This window comes from Acipenser ruthenus, chromosome 11 (genome assembly GCF_902713425.1).
Source record: "Acipenser ruthenus chromosome 11, fAciRut3.2 maternal haplotype, whole genome shotgun sequence".
NCBI lineage: Eukaryota > Metazoa > Chordata > Actinopteri > Acipenseriformes > Acipenseridae > Acipenser > Acipenser ruthenus.
The window spans coordinates 26058291-26078368 of NC_081199.1; the positions used below are offsets into that span (position 1 = coordinate 26058291).

The 20078-nt window shown below is 39.4% G+C and overlaps 1 protein-coding gene and 2 long non-coding RNA genes across 3 annotated transcripts; all 3 read right to left on the minus strand.

Moving 5' to 3' along the window:
- Positions 1 to 1720: 1720 nt before the first annotated feature.
- LOC131739459 (uncharacterized) lies at positions 1721 to 2909 on the minus strand. Its single transcript, XR_009330548.1, has 3 exons — positions 2757 to 2909; positions 2206 to 2246; positions 1721 to 1942 (listed from the first exon to the last, which is right to left on the minus strand). It is a non-coding gene; the product is annotated as an uncharacterized LOC131739459 (long non-coding RNA).
- A 127-nt stretch (positions 2910 to 3036) lies between these two features.
- LOC131739460 (uncharacterized) lies at positions 3037 to 5928 on the minus strand. The gene is made up of 8 exons (XR_009330549.1): positions 5771 to 5928; positions 5256 to 5340; positions 4987 to 5081; positions 4666 to 4735; positions 4139 to 4302; positions 3628 to 3712; positions 3358 to 3444; positions 3037 to 3132 (listed from the first exon to the last, which is right to left on the minus strand). It is a non-coding gene; the product is annotated as an uncharacterized LOC131739460 (long non-coding RNA).
- A 1824-nt stretch (positions 5929 to 7752) lies between these two features.
- Positions 7753 to 20063, minus strand: LOC131739446 (ubiquitin carboxyl-terminal hydrolase 37-like). The gene is made up of 23 exons (XM_059033425.1): positions 19994 to 20063; positions 19237 to 19298; positions 18082 to 18150; positions 17770 to 17801; positions 16592 to 16637; positions 15528 to 15596; positions 15219 to 15250; positions 14990 to 15035; positions 13623 to 13691; positions 13318 to 13349; positions 12425 to 12470; positions 12052 to 12132; positions 11652 to 11783; positions 11211 to 11334; positions 10632 to 10807; positions 10325 to 10424; positions 10015 to 10094; positions 9585 to 9749; positions 9395 to 9458; positions 9031 to 9103; positions 8599 to 8690; positions 8372 to 8441; positions 7753 to 7901 (listed from the first exon to the last, which is right to left on the minus strand). The coding sequence occupies exons 1-23, from the start codon at positions 20021 to 20023 to the stop codon at positions 7759 to 7761; spliced, it is 1833 nt and encodes a 610-aa protein (XP_058889408.1). The 5' UTR covers positions 20024 to 20063; the 3' UTR covers positions 7753 to 7758.
- Positions 20064 to 20078: the final 15 nt, after the last annotated feature.

Sequence of the window (20078 nt, forward strand, 5' to 3'; positions counted from 1 at the left end):
CTAGAACTGTTTTATAAATATCAATACAAGATAGTATGAGTTGATCACTTCCCTGGAATATAAATTGAGAAAATTCTGAAAGATTTTTACTTCAAGGGAACAAAATTAAATTTCAATTCTAATATAAAATGCCCAAGTGTTGGTAACTGTATTGAGTGGGTTTTAATGTTCTCCCAATTTGGAATGCCTAATTTTTCTCCTTCACCGCGGCGATTCCCCATACAGCTCAGAGACCCGAGGCTCAGTGGGCGTCTTTTTACACCCAGGAACCTGAGAGTGGATGTCTGCAGGCTACCGGCCTCTGGAGGACAAAGACCAGCCCAGCAAATCTCTGCCCCCAAGCTCACTTGGCCTGTAGGGATCACCACAGAGCGGTGAGGAGAAGCAGCCTAAACTGGATCTCACCTCACCAACCTTGGGAGCGCCAAAGCCAACTCGTCCCCCACCCCACCACCTGCTGCTGAAAAGACTCCTATCCGAGTAAACTGCCACAGGATTTAGTAATGGGGTTCGCTTGGGCCGCACTTTGTACCAGGCAATGGAAAAGCAATATCCATTCAGGTCTTTAATGATACATGTTGAATGTATGATGCTCCCAGTTTTCACTCTCACAAATGCTGGGGTCTGGAAAACAGTTGCATCTCCCACTGCTAAAAATACAAATATGAATTAACTAGCCAGTAAAGGTATTTATGAACACATTTTTTCATAGAATCACTTTCAAGTACTTTAAAAGCATTAAGTATATTCTAAATGGTCAATTTATTTGATGTATTTTATGTTTTAAGAAAGGAAAAATAACTGGCAGTTCAGCATGCACATTTTAATTAAAGGAAGAAAGCATGACTAGACAGCGTTTAGAAACAACTAATTGAATGCAATTACCTTTTTTTTTTTTTTATGTGACCAAAATTGTATTTAGTGTTTAGTTTCTAAGGAATTTTGACAATACTAATTTCTGTGCAAGCAAACTAAAATATCCAGAGGAAAAGAAAGAAAAAACCCACATTTCATATTGAACATTTACACTACAATATAATAATGAACAGGCATTTATTTTAATGTTTGACTTAACAGTATCTAATTGACAATTTTATGGCGAATACAATAGTTGAAGTAACATAATAATTGTTAAATCTTAGCTGTCACAAAAAACTTCCTAGGCTAAGGTATGCATCAGGCTGAATAAAATAAAGATTGTTACCTTGTAAAGTGTGAGATATAATAATTAGAACACACTGCATGATGAAGATAAGATGAATGTGAAAGCAACAGTGGGAGTGAATGTTTTAATGAGTGAGGCTTTTCATTTCTCAGTGGTTTGATAATCAGGGGTCTGATTCTATGTTGTGCAATGCCATACACAATGTGAAGACCACTTGACAGATTAAATTATTTCAACCTTTAGTTTTTTTTTTTTAGTTTTTTTTTTTTTTTTTAATCTCAGAAACTACATGGCCTAATGAACAAACTTAAAAGTAAATAAATGTCTTACACAATTTGTGTGCTACCTTAGTTGCCTTTAATTCTGAAAACACACTGTATGGTCAATAGGTAAGAGTTTGCCATCTTCTAACACCCCTGTGTTGCTAAGTTACAGGACCCCCCCAGAATGTTTATTTCCTGTTCTGTATCAGCTGGTGTCAGTGGACATGCCACTTAAAAGTCCAAGCCATAGAAAACAGAGGAGTCAATTATTTTTTTTGGATGAAGACAGTTTTATTGCAGAATCCCACAATGCACTCCTTACTACATTGTCCATGCTGACGTCACTCTGAACAGCGCTACCATTTCAAGCCACTTTCAATCACCTTTGCATTTCTACTCAAGCTAGGCCAGTTGTGGAAAGAGGCACACAGTAGTTAATGATTTGGTAGAGTTAGTCCTCCACACATCAGCTGAAAGGGTATTTCCTGGCAGCCATTTTGAGGCACAGGGTGGACTGTTGGCGACAAGCAATTACGAGATAGAAATTAGAAATTATCCAATAATTTTTGTTTATCATACTAATATTATTCCACATGTAATATTCCAAAATGATTTTATGTAAACAATGATATTCCATTCCCAAGTTTTCAATAACCACAGACATTATGGCAATATGCAAAAGATGGAAAAAGAAATACAAGAACTGCAATATGATCAGTATGTTATTTTTGGTATTCATGGCATGTATGGTATCAGATTGTAGTTTTTTAAGTATACCTTTAGATAGACAGGTCCTCCTCCAGGCATCTGATAATATCCTGGAAATGAAACTCAACATGATTTCTCTCATCCATGTCCTATTATAATCACCCAATCAGACAAGGACAGAGCGAATAACACCAAACCTATGTACAATTGGGTGCAAAACAACCACAATCCCAAGCTGAATAAAAGAGTTGGATGTGGCATCGCCCTCTCATACAAGGGTTTGGCACACATCGCTGTTGTTCTCTGTAGTGGAGTTAAAAGAATCATTGCGGTCATGGAGGAAAAAAGAGAAATATACTAAAGGGGATCCGTTGGCTCCCAAGACCAACTGTTTTATAACCATACACCTGTCTACAGGGACAGTCCAAAACCACCAGGCTATATTGAACACTGTTCCGGATAAGGTAGAAATGTAGTCCACCACAAACCAGTAATCTAATTAATGAGGCATCACCAGCAACGATATGAGAAGATTGTCTGCCTCTAATGCCAATCTCCTTTTAAATACTCCTGGATAGATGGAGTGCAAAGGCCAAAAACAAACAACTGCTAGAAAATACCTTCCAGGGCAAATGTGAGAAATTCCCAGTGTCCTGGGATAGGTATCCACTGTTACTGTGTGTTCCATAGTCCTGATACAAATGTGTGTCTGCTGCTCAGTGTATACTCTTCCAATAGCTGAAATTCTAAGAATTGTGGAAAACAGAGTTAATCACCAATTCACAAACATTTACAGAAATCAGGACCTCTGCTATGACAGACTTGTCTATATTCCTAAAAAGCTCTTAAAATGTGAAATAGAAAAAGTGAAATAAAAAAAGTATTTTCCAATGGTTTACTCTTGAATCGATGTTAGCCTGGCTGTTGTCCAAAGAACCCCAGGGATCTCATCAGAAAACTATTGCCCCTCTGGTTTGATCAACTTTGTCCAGACAGCTGCAAAGCAAGTGGGGGGATTAATTGTTTTGTAAATATACAGAATCTAACAAAACTTAAAAAAAATTTAAAAAACACATGTAAAATATTACACATATTCTTTAAATCTTTGATGAAGCCGTTGCAACCATAAAAAAAAATTCTGATTATAATAAAACAGGCAGAACATACACCAAGCAGATACTTCTACCCCCTCCACACAGAAACCCACTCACAGACCCTCACCTCTGCATTTCTCTTCAGTTCCTTAGACTCCAACTGAATGACCAAAAAAAAAAACAGGAGTCCTACTGTGTGAGAGGCAGCAGAGTTCTAGTGATTGAAATGGGAAAGAACAAGAGGAATCTGTGTCAGACTTTTGAGTATTTTACCGTATTGATCAAACAATTACTTCTGATTGCGATATAGACAAATATAAAATAGGTGGAACTCAGACTTTGAATACTATAAACAGGTGCATAGTAAGCCCCCCCACCCCACCCCCAATACCCTCACTTGTGCATTTCTTCATAACTCCTCGGACTCCCCTGAATTGTCTCAAACCAGGAGTCCTACTGTGCGCGAGGCAGTGGGTGGAGTTCTGAATTCAAGGCAAAAGGAACAGGTGTCAAAACTAATGACACAAAGGGCAGGCTTGAAGACATAATCCAAACATTATTTTACAGCTTGGATTTAAGGAATTGTGAACTTTAAACTAAGGTAGAAAAATCTACAGGAAAAACATATTACCTAGTTACCTATATTACCTATATGTCTGTGAAGTAAAAGCTTTTAAGAATTAATTCCAACTCAGTTTAATAACATTTAGGCAGGGATTCCAAAAATGTACTGTATCCTTCAATAGCTCAACCAGGGATCAGATAAATCAGGGTTCAGTAAAGAAGGACACTGAGCTGCATTCGTATGTGTGACAACTGATTAACAATTCACAAAATTAACAAATTTAAAAAAATTAATACAAGTGTAGGTTCTGATGCCCTCCAGAAAAAAGATTGTGCATAAGCACCTCACTGTGTCGGATCTCAAAGCAAGCGTGGGTGCTGGAAGTCTTCCTGCACTCCTACTGCTGAGATTCCTGACACAGCGGTCCTCACATCCTTCAGCACTCGCTCAGCGCACAGGGGGCTGCTTTCCCCTCCTCCACATGTGGTTCCTGCCCCCATGCCATTGCTGGAGAAGAATAAGGATAGGTGAGCACCAAGCATTTGTAAACAATCTGGATATTATTACAGGTTTGCCAGACATAACTCTTTTGTAACAACAGCTTTCAATGTGAACTAAACCATCTTTGCTTACTGTTCAGTTATTTGCGTTGATTAAGGTATCAATGGATCTCAAATTCAATCATGTTTGGGATGAACTTAAACAACTTCGACATCACTCGAGACACCTTCCAGCACCTTGTGGTCTATGCCACAATGTGTCAAGGCTGTGATCAGGGCAACACACTGATCCATTTAAAAGTATATCTCTGTCAACAGTCTGGCTCAATGCAACTACTACATATTTGTTTCAAGTAGTGTCAGTCCTTACCAGTTGACACCTGGCTTCCAAGGTGGCTGACCAGACTGATGAGCCGATAGGAGCTGCAGAGCTCTCCAGTCTGTGGGAACAATAAACAGGCAGGCATTACCATACAACAATGATGACATATGAACTAGCGCTCTTCAAATCAAAGCACAAATAATACAAAGTTAAATCAGCTTGTTTTTCTACATTGGGCCCTGCACAAACACACACACAATATGTACAACAATGAAACAGGCAGAACGTACACTTTGAATACATAGGTGCTGATCCCAAACAGACACTGCTACCCCTCCTCCACACAGAAACCCACTCACAGACCCTCACCTCTGTATTTCTCCTCAGCTCCTCGGACTCCAACTGAATGACCAAAGAAACAGGAGTCCTACTGTATGTGAGGCAGCAGAGTTCTAGAGATTGAACTGTGAAAGAACAAGAGGAATCCGTGTCAGACATTCATTCCTTTGAGTATTTTATAATACCGTTGTTGACCAAACAATTACTTCTGACTGCGATATGGACAAAAATAAAATGGGTGGACCTCAGACTTTGAATATTGTAAAGAGGTGCATAGTAAGTCCCTCCCATACCCTCACCTGTGCATTTGTTCATAACTCCTCAGACTCCCCTCAATCATCTCAAACCAGGAGTCCTACTGTGAGCGAGGCAGTGGGTGGAGTTCTGAATTCAGAGCAAAAGGAACAGGTGTCAAAAATAATTACACATAGGGCAGGCTTGAAGATATGAACCAAACATCATTTTACAGCTTGGGTTTAAGGAATTGCATGCTTTAAACTAAGGTAGATAAATCAATAGGAAAAACAAATTACCTAGTTTATACATCTGTGAAGTTAAAGTTTTTAAGAATTCTTCCCACTCACAGTTTAATAACATTTAGGCAGGGATTCCAAAAATGTACTGTATCCTTCAATAGCTCAACCAGGGATCAGATAAATCAGGGGTCAGTACTTCAAAAAAGGCACCCTGAGCTGTAGTCACAGTATGTGTGACAACTGACTAACAATTCACAAAATTAGCAAATTAAATTAACTAATACAAGTGTAGGTTCTGATGCCCTCCAGAACTAATGCAAAAGATTGTGCATAAGCACCTCACTGTGTCGGATCTCAAAGCAAGCGTGGGTGCTGGAAGTCTTCCTGCACTCCTACTGCTGAGATTCCTGACACAGTGGTCCTCACATCCTTCAGCACTCGCTCAGCGCACAGGGGGCTGCTTTACCCTCCTTCACATGGGGTTCCTGTCCCTGTGCCATTGCTGGAGAAGAATAAGGACAGATGAGCACCAGGCATTTGAAAACAATTTGGATATTATTACAGGCTTGTAAGACATAACTTATTTGTAACAACAGCTTTCACTGTGAACTAAACAGTGTTTTCCTACTGTTCAGTTATTTGCATTCTTTGTATTTATAAAGGTATCACTGAATCTCAAATCCAAGCACGTTTGGGATGAACTTAAACGACTTCACTCGAGACACCTTCCAGCACCTTGCAGAGTCAATGCCAAAATGTGTCAAGGTTGTGATAAGGGCAACCAGTGGGATGGGCAAACCCAATATTAGGTACATGCTCTAATAAGGTTGCCAGGCAGAGTATGTAGGTACTATATTGTTTCAGGTATGATGACCTTATATCATAGCTATAGTTTTATATAGCTGGTGTAGCAGCATAAAAGGCATCACTTACTTTGGCAAAACATTATTCCACAAAAGTAACTTATGCATGCAGATGGCCAATAAGTGCACTTACTACTATCATCTTTATGAGGAACAATCAGGCTGCATGCACAAGCCTGCTCGCTCCTTTCGGACATCCTCGTATGCCTTCCTGCAATAAAACAGATCCACCCACACGTATTAGCTAACAGCGGTTTAACACTTTGCGGTCCTATGTCGGACGTGGTCCGACATTGCAATTTTCCCTTTTCGGTCCAATGTCGACATCATCAAAAAGCCACAAAAAACAAGTCTCTAGCCGTTTTTTCTCCGGAAAAAGCCGAGAAAACCAATAAAATGACCGAGTGAGAACGATATGAGCGGAGAGAACCCGAAAAAAAGGGGGCGTATCTCATGGATACAGATAGCCCCGGCATCACATAGATAACACGGACATAAACAAAGAAGATAGCTGCTTCTGCATCCAGCGCTCAAAGAATATCACAGACATTTGCAGAGCTTTTTTTTAGATGTTATAGTAATAAAATAATGCCTTGGATCGCACTATTGAGGAGTTTGGTGATAAAACGAGTGATCAGGAGATGATTTATCGGTATGCACTACTATCAAGAGGTATGTGAAAAAAACAGCGAACGAAGGGTGGGGCGGGGCTGGAGATGAAGTACTGAGTGTCCTGTTTATATGCAGTGCCTTTTAAACCTGTTTTACTGTGAAAAAAAATACTTTTAAACAGCGCGTCTAAAATAAACTGTGCGTGTGAAAATAAATTGACCTGACGCGCTGAATAAATGGACCGCTAAGGGTTATTACTATTATTATTATTATTATTATTTATTTCTTAGCAGACACCCTTATCCAGGGCGACTTACAATTGTTACAAGATATCGCATTATTTTTAAATACAATTACCCATTTATACAGTTGGGTTTTTACTGGAGCAATCTAGGTACGACCCTCCAGTCAAGAGTCCAGAGCCCTAACCACTACTCCATACTGCTGCCCTAATACTACTCAGAAACCTGACACACCATGTGTGATAATATACAGGTTATTGATTTTGTGTTTGCTGATTTTTTATTTTCAATCAAGAATACCTGTCTGATGCTTGCATGTGCATACTGTAGTTACAGTGTTTGCCAAGTAAAATTACCCTGGATAAAAAGACTAGAATAAAAGCAAGTTTGGATATAGATTATGCATTCCTTATATTTAAACATGTATCAGTTAGGCAGTAAGTTAAAATATCACAAATGATGAAGAATAATAATATCCCCTAAACAAATAAAACAGAGAGATATTATATATGCAAGTACTTCAATTAGATTGTTAAGCGTTTGACAATACTTAAGTAAAAGCTCCTGCATTTTGCAAACTCAATTCCATCGCCCCTCCTTTTGCAGTCCTTACTTGTGCATATAAAAGAAGATGTATCCGGTACACTTCCGCTTTGCCTGCACAGCCGACTCATCAGTCTCTGAGGCCTTCTCGTCATCATAGGTCAGCCACTTGTCAGCCAGGAAGTCATATACATCGCTGATGTAATGACCTAGGGGCAAAGGGGAAAAGATTTTTCAAATTACTGTAACAACAGGCAGTGTAATAGATAACAATAGATGCAGATATGCCACAGGAATAAATAAATGAGTTCCTCTGAATAGCAAATCCAAACCGCTACACTATTAACTTCATACTTTCAGCTGCTGTAATTCTAGCAGTTAATACAGTGGCATTCGACAGAAATTAGCCCTATGTTAACACTACAGGACATTATCCAAGCTGTTCTGTAAACAGAAAAGTGATCAGTAAGGACTCCATTTTCAACTTCCCAGGTCTTTTGACCAAAAGCAAAACTCTATTTATACAAAACCAGACTGCCAATTACCCAGTAGATCCAAAGTAACCAATATTAAACATGCTGAACCCCAAGAACCAGACCGATCCATTTAAAAGCATATCTCTGAACACAGTCTGGCTCAATGCAACTACATATTTGTTTCAAGTAGTGTCAGTCCTTACCAGTTGACACCCGGTTTCCAAGGTGGCTGACCAGACTGATGAGCCGATAGGAGCTGCAGAGCTCTCCAGTCTGTGGGAACAATAAACAGGCAGGCATTACCATACAACAATGATGACATATAAACTAGTGCTCTTTATATCAAAGCAAAAATAATACAAAGTTAAATAAGCTTGCTTTTCTACATAGGGCCCTGCACAAACACACACACACACTCCAATACTCTCACCTCTGCACCACTCCTCCCCTCTTTGGACTCCACCGTGCTGGTATTCATGGAGTCCTCGTCTACGTCGGGCTCAGTTTCAGTGTGGTTTAAATCTGATAGACCAAGAGAAACACAAGAATGCTAACAGAGATCAAACAGGAATGCTATCTTGCATAGCTCCCAAATAAGATTACTTTAGCTTGTTTAAATGAATATATTTGAACTGTGTAAAGAATTATTGTATTTCAACTCTGTCATCATTAATATATTAAGATAACTATTAAAAAGACTGAAGAAGAAATACAAATGGTTATAAAAGAAGCATACACAAGATTAGTAAACGTGTGCAGTCCTCTTTCCTACATCTGTTTACAGGTATGGAAAAGGGTAAAACCAACCCTTTATGGTTAGAATTCCAAAAGGCAATACAGGATAAACATGCAGTTAACCCACCTTGGAGACTCAGAGCAATTGCTATTCTGAGGAGCTCCTCTTCTTCTTCTCCCAGCTCCTCCTCATCAGCTCCCTGTAGGAAATAACAAGCTGTCAGTGACATTTAATTTGGTCATATAAATCTACAAGTGGCCCAAATGGAATGGCCCAAACAGATATGCAGCGGCAGCCTTGTTTCAGGCTGGACAGTTCAGTTACTATAGAAGTGTAGATGAGCACGGCTGAACAAGACAATTACTAAAGAGAAAAAATACTACTGCTGAGTCGCTATGTGTGTGTGTGTGTGTGTGTCTGTCTGTCTGTTATATACAATTAGCAACATGTCTCCACTTTGTGAATGTGTCCATACATGCATTGTGCCCACCTTCTCAGATCTGTTCTTTTCCAGTGGTTCAGAAACCTGCAAGCTATGCATTTTGCCAGGGTTCCTGCAATAGGCACAGAAGAATAACTAATAATGGCTTTGAAGGTGAGCCAATTTTCTCAACTGAAAAAGATGGCAAACGATACATAGAAAAACAGGGAAAATAATAATCAAAAAGTTTCAGACTTACAAAGCTGTTTCTGCACTGTAGTCCAGGCTGCAAGGAGGCTGTGTGTAACGACTGCAGTGCGGGAGCAGGCTGAGGCATGATGGGATGCACACCTGCTCCTCCAGCTTCCTGTTGACTCCCTGTAGGGGGTCAAAGCTGAACCTCTTCAGGTGGAGGATAAGAACCCTGTATAGGGAAAGGAGGGTGAGCTCGCTCTCTGAACAGCTTCTACAAATCCTGCTCGGATCAACTACCTGCACTGTGTCCCAATTATATAAAGGTACATTACAGGCTTGAAAGAGCTTGATACAGTGACATCTTCTGGTGGGTGGCAACCGGGTAAACTTAAAACATTAATTTATGACCTGTGACACTGTTTTAGACTGTTAGGTAAAGATCAGGCACAGCTGCTCAGGCCCTGTTTAAATCCATGCGGAAGGGTTAAGCCTACCTAGGAAGTCTCCTGAACTTGGGGGCAAGTGTGGAAGAGTTCCCTGAGCACTTATTGCAAGAACGCTCTATATCCTCCACCTAGCCAAAGCAAAATGGAAACTCATCACTGCCTAAAAAACTAAGTTCAATTAACTTAAATCGACAACAAAACTGGCAATGTGTTTGCAACACCTTAGACAATGGAGCTGAATAAGTACTGTACATATTAAGTGTGTTCCTGATAGGAGTTAAGTTTCCTGTTGAAAAATAAATTTGAATCTTTCACTTTATACATGTCTTCTCTACCCCCGGTGTGTGTAGATACAGACCTTGAAGTAGTGATCCAGGCAGTCCTGTATTGAGCATCCCGGGAGCATACTGATGGACAGCATTGTAAAGAGCTCTCGTCTTACACTGAAGTCTCCACACCTTATAAACAGAGAAAGGGGATTTCAAAAAAAGGGATCAAATCAAATTCAAGCTACTGTGAAAATACAAATACTCAATAGTTTACAATGCAAACAATAAAAAAAACTTTTAATGACATCCATGTAGAGTATTAACTGACCCCCTCAGTATCTGTACAGCAATCCAAAGGAAGAGCTGGAGTGCGGCCACAGTGAGGACAATGCTTACCCTGTGCAGGTCATCTTGTACTGCAGCTGGAAGTCCATGTTGGTAATCACAGGACAGGAGTACATGGAAAGGGAGATACCTAGGCTTGTGGCCTGGAGTTCCTCTCCAGCCATGACCAACTTCTCCCCGTCCTCTTTCAGCTGGACAAGGCAATGGTTCAGGAACTCATGGGCATCCTGCAAAGGAAAGACCGTTCTGTCAGTTTGGAGGCAAACCCAAAAAACAAACAGGTCACCAACACACACAATGAATAAGTTTGTGAGGGTCAAAAAAGAGATTGCGCTTTACATTTGTATCTCATGTTTAATCATTTAGTATAATCCTCATTCTTTAAACGCAATGTCAGTACTACAGTGTAATTGTGACTCCCCCAAAAGCTGATATGCGGTCTAAATTGACGCATCTTCAGCACACCAGAACTCAAAAGAAATAGCAGATACCCATTTTAGCTTATAATATGTGATGTAATGTAGAATGTATCCTTCTTGTTAACAATACAGAAACATTTCTTCTTACAGTATTTAAAATGTTTTTTTTTAGAATGAATCAATTTGTGTGTAAAAGTGTAAAAGCTCTTACGTGCTCCGAGTATCCAGAGAACATTACTGCACTGGCAGACACGGCGTCTTTCACCCTCCGCTGAAGCAGTTTTTTTGCTTTACCCCGACACTGGTCCTTTGATGACATCAGAGCAGTAAAGCATCTGTCAAGTAGAAGAAATAGAGAAATAGTTACCACAAACAAACAAAAGCAGTGACAGTTTATGGAAATGTGGCTAGCAAGTTCACAGTGAAGTGTACAGTAAGGGGGATTATTGGTATATGAAACAAGTAACACAGAATTTAATTTTATCACACGTTTAATATCATCTGAACTGTCTGATAAACTCCACTGGATACAGTGGGAAAAACCCACCTAATTCATTTTTGATAGCTAAAGCATCCATTGTATTGAGAATCCTCTAAAATCGGTCAAACTCTTGGCTATTCCAAGTCTGAGTTTATGCTGTATATTAGGTACCTGAGTAGCCCACTCGGTGGCATCCTCCTTAAGAGGCTGTTTTGCCTGAGGAGGTCTGTGTAGAAAGTCTGCACAGAGAACAGGCACTGCAGAGTGGCATTCATGTAGCATGTGAAACCCAGGTTGTACAGCCTAAAATAGGAAAGTCACAGTTCAGTGAGCAATAGAGAAACCATCACGGCACAAATGCTAAAAGAACGAAACTCGTCAAATTCTTTAACAAACATTTCAAGAAGACGTCTTTATCAATGTCCTAGCCCTTGAAATAAGAACTTTATAGGCATTGTCACATGGAACTTTGCCAGTCAATAAAGTTAATGAACTAGAACACAGGGCATGTTCTATGGAATACAGTAGCACAATACAGTACAGTATATAGGACCTCAGGAAGCTTCCTTACCCACGTAATTCCAGTGGGGGGACCTTCACCAGATTGCAGAATATGATGTTGTTATAGGCCGTGCTCTTGGTTTGTAGGAACCTACATGAAAACATACCAGACAATCCATGACCGTTACTACAAATTGTGGGACGTTGTTTAATCTTTATCCTATTCTTAAATGACACTCCTGCCCACTACACATACACAAGCACATGAAGCAGGGCTGGTTATATATCATGATAAAATAGTCATCGCATGTAAGTTATTGGAAAGAACAGAAAATGTAACAGTGGCAGGCCAGGGAATAGTGTTAGATTTACTAGACCATTAACACCCACATGGAAAGATACCCTGTTTACATTAAGAGTTAACAAAAAAGATGTACAATTACCTGTCCAATAAAGAGGAACCCTCCACATGTGACAGTGGAATCACCTCTAAAAGAAAAAAAAAAAAAACACAAACAACAAACCAAGATTATTTTTATATATCTGTGTGGCGGAGTGTCCCGCCCCTATATTTATTAGTGCACTGTTTTATTATTATTTCTATTATTGTTTGCAGCGCGGATAAAAGCGCTGCGTATTTGTTATTGTTTTTGTATTTTTAAAAATCCTGTGAGGATGCGTGACTGATCAGCTAGTGATTTATTTAGCTAGCTGACAGTCACTCATCCTTATTAAACTTGTGCAGACGGTGACCATCTCCCGAGTTAATTCATTGATTAATTGTTACTAATCGGGAGATGGTCACTGTATATAAACCTGCAGCTCTCTACCTGCGGGGAGGGTGTGTTAGGAGTGAGAGCGGAGAGAGCGAGGAGAGAGAAAACGAAACTAAGAAACAAATGATAAGCGTGCTGGTTCACACCAGTACGATAATTATTTGTTTAAATCTTTTGTTTAGTTGGTTTATTTAATAAAACGCTGAGCGCCGTAGTGCTCAGTTCCACCATTCCATTCCTTGTTTGGTTTCCATTTACTTCCTGGTCCGTGACGTCACCAGTCACACTCCACTCAACAGCTGCTCGACCACAATCTGACAAATGTTTTAATTGATGTTTTTATTATCAACGACTGATAATGAAATACTAACAAAGTAATGCTGCAAGGGGTTGCCCACAAAAAGCAGTATCTCAGTGAGTGACAGGAACGCACAGACTAAAGGACTTCCTGTGATATAACTAAATATAAGAGTACAGAAAAAGGCTGTATCTAAGTACCCTGTAGTATTTTAAGAAATAAATAAGCAGGTTAAGATTTAAAATAAGATGGACCTCCTCACCTGAGTGGGTCTCTGCCTTTTTGTTGCTGGTGCTATTAGACACAAACAAACACACAGCATTTTTAAGACTGAAATTAAAGTCAATGAAGCATTATAGTTCATAATAATATTCTTCTAAGCATGTTGACTTGACCCGCTGAGATCAGAGTCGAGCTGTGGATCAGAACTCGTCAGGGCTCTGGCAGGAGAAGTTCATCCTCCTCCTCGCTGCTACAGGGCTCATCACAGTGAGCACTGAATCAGTAGTTTCAAGTCATTTTAAGAGTGGCTACAGAGAATAAAGAAAAGGGTAAATGATCCAGTACCTGGAGGAGTCCACCACAGTGGCGCAGTGATCACCTTTGGTGTCACCATGGGAGATCTCCACCTCATTCCTGCAGGACAAACAGCAATACATCACCTGTCTGATACCTGAGCTGAAAGTCTCTCAAAAACGTATGGTTCAAATCAACTTTCTACTCAGTAGCGGCTCATCAGAAGAGGCACTGCCTACTCAAAAATGTTGAAATAAATAAACTTATTTATTTATTTATGTATTTATTTATATGTAGTATAGCAATAAATACATAGCTTTAACATGGAGGCAGCAGTCCGATCCAAATTCTCCACTCAGTCATCGCTACGCGTTCGAAGGAGGCAGATGCACTCTTGTCCCCTTTGTAGTTATTATTAGCATGTACATTAGCCAATCATATGCTTCCAGTTCTTTAGCTGGCTTTCATGGAACGCTAAGTAAAGCTGTCTAAAAAACTGCCAAAGGGGGATGCCACCTCTCCTCTTTTGCATGTTTTAGCCAATCGCTGGGCGTGTGCCCTTCCACATTGATGACCTCGGATGCTAATACTAACGAGAGTGGAAGGAACGAGCCATGGTAAGAATGTAGTGAATGCCTATGGATTGATTCATTTTAATTTTAATACATTTAATACAAAATTACAATTAAGAGTACTGTTTTTGTTTGTTTCTTCAAATTGAAATGTACCTTGCTCTGGAATTAAAGTTTGGCTGAACTGCTTCCTTTTTATTAAATAGATATGTTTTGTATGTACAGAATGGTATATAATTATTTTGTTGGTCATGTATTTAAGTTTAGTAAATTAAGTTGATACGATGTGCTTGATTTTTGTCTGTCTTTCGCCTGCTCTAACAATTTTGTTTAGAAAATATTTTATGCAAAGTATGTTAAAGTGACGTGGTCTTGAAATCTAAATACTATATTTTTGTTGTATACAGTGCCTTTTTAAACATACACTGGCAGTGTGTAACAGTTAAGTTTATTAGAATAAACTATAATGGGCTACTATTTTTTTTTCTCTGCTGGCTAGTGGAGAAAATGAGTTAAACAGCCGAATTGGGGTAAAACATTAAGAAGATATGAAAAGTGTTGTCAGTCAGAATACAATAATAACATTCTACTGCTGCTGAGGGCTTAAGGGGACCCCTAGCCCTCTGCTTTTTTTCTGTCTCTTCATTTTTTTTGGCCACCAGCCGCCACTGTGTCTACTAAGTATATTCCTACTTTATGCAGTTTTTAAAAAAATTAAACTGTAAAATTTCAGCAAATTTAACAAAGGCAGGTTAAGAATAGTGTTATACTTACTAAGCCATTAACATCCACATGGAAATATACCCTGTTTACATAAAGAGTTGCCGAAAAGGGATTTATAATTACCTGTCCAAGAAAGAGGAACCCTCCACATGTGACAGTGGAATCACATCTAAAAGAAAAAAAACACAAACCCAGATTAATTTTAAATAACTGACACCCGTTTTAATTGATTTATTTAATATCAATAGCCGATAATGAATTGCTGACAGAAAAAAGCTGTATCTAAGTACCTTGTAGTATTTTAAGAAATAAATAAGCAGGTTAGGATTTAAAATAAGATGGACCTCCTCACCTGAGTGGGTCTCTGCCTTTTCGTTGCTGGTGCTATTAGACACAAACAAACACCCAACATGTTTAAGACTGAAATTAAAGTCAATGAAGCATTATAGTTCATAATAATATTCTTCTAAGCATGCTGGCTTGGCCCGCTGAGATCAGAGTCTAGCTGTGGATCAGAACTCAAGTGTCAGGGCTCTGGCAGGAGAAGTTCATCCTCCTCCCCGCTGCTACAGGACTCATCACAGTGAGCACTGAATCAGCAGTTTCAAGTCATTTTAAGAGTGGCTACAGAGAATAAAGAAAAGGGTAAATGATCCAATACCTGGAGGAGTTCACCACAGTGGCGCAGTGATCACCTTTGGTGTCAACATGGGAGATCTCCACCTCATTCCTACAGGACAAACAGCAATACATCACCTGTCTGATACAAGACTGTGAAAGGCTGTAACAGGGAGAGATCTGGACTGGCCGTCTGACGTAGGCACAATGCTGCAGGAAGGGGGGCGGCAGTCCCGTGGGATCTGCCTGCCAGTCATGGCGGTGACACGGAGAGGTGGGGAAGAGGGTGTGTGCGCTTTCCCCTTCTCTGAGTGGCTGGGAGGCGGGTTTTAGTGGGATTGCTGATCCTATAAATGAATACCCTGCTGTTTCCTCAGATCTGCCCCTTTAGACCTGTACAACGAGCAAGCGGTTACGCTGCTCGGCCAGACCAGCTGACGGACGGGAGAAAAAACTTCCACAGAGAATCTGAAGAGATAGAGAGAGTGGGGAATCTGTGGGCAGACCCCGATAGTGTGTTTTAAAAGAAACTTAGCTGAGGAACAGCAGAGAGTAGGACGGAGACCCAAGTCGTATGGGTAGCGGCGACTGGGGAAGTTCATGCTGCAAAGTGCAGCACCTTTATTTTGTAGTTTTGATTATTGTGTTTTATTTTCCCTTTTTCTTTTTGCCTTTCATTTTTATTATTTTCGAGCACCTGCGAGTGCACCTGCAACTGAACTGTGTACCCTGACGTGGTATGTCCATAGGTGGTAGCCAGACCACGGACCACAGCGCCCTCTGCGGGCTAAAACAAATCAGTGCAACTCACAAGAGTAAACGAAATAAAACCCAGCACCTGTGCGGTGTTTCAATTACAACTTCTGTCTCCCGTGTCAGTGAATACCCACACCCTTCCACAAAGGCTCTCAAAAAGTATGGTTTGAATTAACTGTCTACTAATCATATTCCTACTTTATATATTTTTTTAAAAACTGAAACCGTAAAAATGGCAGCAAATTTAACAGTGGCAGGTCAAGAACAGTATTATACGTACTAAGCCATTAACACCCACATGGAAAGATACCCTGTTTACATTAAGAGTTGACAAAAAAGATGTACAATTACCTGTCCAATAAAGAGGAACCCTCCACATGTGAAAGTGGAATCACATCTAAAAGAAAAAAAGAGTCAACCTAGATTAATTTGATATATCTGACAACTGCTTTAATTGGTTTATTTATTAACTAGGGCTGATAATGAAATACCGACAAAATGTAATGCTGGAAGGGTTACCCACAATAATACAAAAGCAATATCTCAGTAAGTGACAGGAACAGACAAAAGCAGGGATGCGGGAACTAGGGGTGCTGGGGGTGTGGCAGCACCACCTAACTTGAAGTACAGGGGTGCTGTGCACCTGCTGTGCAATGATAAATCCAGCTAGTTTCTTGAATCTTATGAGCTTTGTGTGCAGTACACTGCAGCTTTTTACATTGCTTTTGAACACAAACGATAATAGAGCAATCAGCGCTGACTGTCAGAACAGGGGCGGGATAGTTAATAAATGGCACGGTTCCAATCTCACGAGAGTTGGTTAGTAGTTGGAATGCACTAGAAGCTTGTATACAGTAGAAGGGTTATTGAAAATGTCTCAACATTTTTTATTTATTTATTTTTTTAATTGTCGGCGGCACCACATGCTAAAATCAGCTTGTCACAAATGCCGCTAACTGGGGGTGCTGCTTTCTGGAACAAGACTAAAAACACACGTACACAGTGATATTCTGGACCTGCTAGATGTCCATTCCCTAAAAAAAACATCAGCATGACACCGCAGCGCAAGTCAACCTCTGGAGCCTTCTGACTGTCCTTGTGTATAACGACTACTGTTAATAAAACACAACTGTGCAACCTGTTTTTACAAGTAAAAATTTATAAAATGCAGTGGATCATAGCTCAAGCTACTCATCGATTTTGTTTGCTCTAAATGTTTTATGGTAGCATGTTGTAAACACTGTAGCAAGGGCTGTGGTTAAATATTTTTTTTTACTTAAACATATAAACAGGTGCTGATGCTGGCTTCATTTTATTAACATGTTTAACACAATAGCAAACAAATGCATGGCTTTCATTGCATACAGGGGTACAGTTTTGTTCAACGGCTTTCAGCACCCCCACCAGAAAAACTGTTCCAATGCCACTGGACTATTACAGTAGAGAAAAAGGCTGTATCTAAGTACCTTGTAACGTTTTAGGAAATAAATAAGCATGTTAAGATTCAAAATAAGAATGGACCTCCTCACCTAAATAGTTCCCTCCCTCCTCGCTGCTGGTGCTATTAGACACAAACACACACAACATTTTTAAGGCTGAATGAAGCATTATAGTTCATAACAATATTCTTGTAAGCATGTTGGCATGGCCCGTATTCCATTCAGTTATTTCTTAGATCAGACTAGCTGTGGATCAGAACTCAAGTGTCAGGGCTCTGGCAGGAGAAGTTCATCCTCCTCCTCGCTGCTACAGGACTCATCACAGTGAGCACTGAATCAGTAGTTTCAAGTCATTTTAAGAGTGGCTACAGAGAATAAAGAAAAGGGTAAATGATCCAGTACCTGGAGGAGTCCACCACAGTGGCGCAGTGATCACCTTTGGTGTCACCATGGGAGATCTCCACCTCATTCCTGCAGGACAAACAGCAATACATCACCTGTCTGATACCTGAGCTGAAAGGCTCTCAATGAACTATTACTAATGAACAGTTCTGCAAGCCCATTCTGGTAGGGCACAGGCTTATATTACACCTAAAGGTCTTTTATCTGTGTTGGGCTTGACTCCCTCTCCCTTTGCATAGGTCTTTAACTACCTATTTGAACACCTTTACCAATCTGCACAGTAGAATGGATGAAGTGGTACGCTTACCAATGGGAGCCTATCTGTTAGGTTGTAAATGGGCTTGACATAAAAAAGCCACATTTACGCCAAAATGCAATTTGCTATTTTTTTTGGTAAAATAAAACAAGCAACAAACATCTTATTAGGTTAGTAGAAACACTTAGTATAAGTACCAAGTTGGTTTATAATTTGCTTTCGAAAAAAAAAAAATTATGCAAATTGAATTTTGGAGTAACTAGCTGTGATACGTCTGCACCAATCTTCTGTATACGGATTGAAATTTAAACAAAACCTTTGTTTACAGTCATTAAATTCACCAATTGAAAAACAGTAGGGCTATTTAAGAGCCATTCGCAATTGTTCTGAGTTGTTTTTATACGTTACTGAAACTGCTCATCAGTTCTAGTTCCCCACCATAGACAATAATGCAGGTTCGATCAGCCAGTGTCGCCAGCACCATCGACTGGATAGCGTGTATTGGCAGAAAAACAAAAGGGAAATGGCAGCTCCTTAAATGGTGCTGGCTCCTACTCCATAAAGTCACTGTTGCTGATCTAGCCTATCTCACAAACATCTGTGGCAGGCAACTATAACTGCCAAGCAGCTGAATTCAGGTGAAGAGCACCTTATTTAACACTGAGAATGCTTGCAAATATACAGAATGGCAAGGGGACAGAAACAAAGCTACACTTCAATGGCCTCTAGAACACTTCAGATCTGTATCCAGGTCTGGGAATAAAAACTAATTGAACTAAACTAGTAAAATAATCTTGTGCATGTCCACATATATTGATGCTTATTTTAATTGTATTTTTTTACACACATAGTTTAACCAGAACAGTTTAATATGGCTGTATACAAGGGCTTCCCTGTACCTGGTCTGGTTGGGAGTGACTCTCTGAGAACGCCTCAGCACACTAGGGCTCTTGTTCCCTGCCTGCCAGAGAAAAATAACAGGCCCCAGTTTACTCAAAAACACATACAATGTACACAGACACTACTTATAATATTAATAGTGGACTGTACATTAAGACGTTTTGAAGGGCTGATAAAAAAAACTCTTAGGCTAAACTTGTTAGGGTTCATCTCCAATCATATTTCGTTACTATATCTATCTATCTATCTATCTATCTATATAATGCTTAATAATAGTGAAGCCTCTATTTTTAAGAATATTCAGTTAATATAAAACACAAAGTATACCTTCTATAAATGCTTTTACTCTTTTTTATTTAAAAGGTGCAATATAGATTTTTGTTTCAGTAAATCTTTGAAAATGACACTTCATTTCAACAGCTAACAGGTATGCATTACTTTTTACAATTCATAACTTAAAAGGAAAATTATCCTTAAATTGAATATTTTACTTTATTAAATTAAATATTTACTGTTGATACATTATGTGAGAAAATATGACAACATGTAAATAAAGGTACTGTACTAACAATATTTACAGAGCTGCAAGTGTTTGAAAACGATACAAAAAAAACATAACTGATAAACATAATGAAACAACATAATATATTCAATGTATTTCACATATTCACATAAGGTTTTTCTTCCGATAAACGCTTACATATATATTTGTTCAAAGAAAAATAAGAAATCAAAAATAAGAAAATAAAGACTTACCTTTTTCTTACAACAGCAAAAGCATCTCATGATTGAAAATATAATTAAAATATGCCGTCTTTCTCAGTATTAATGAAATTAAATG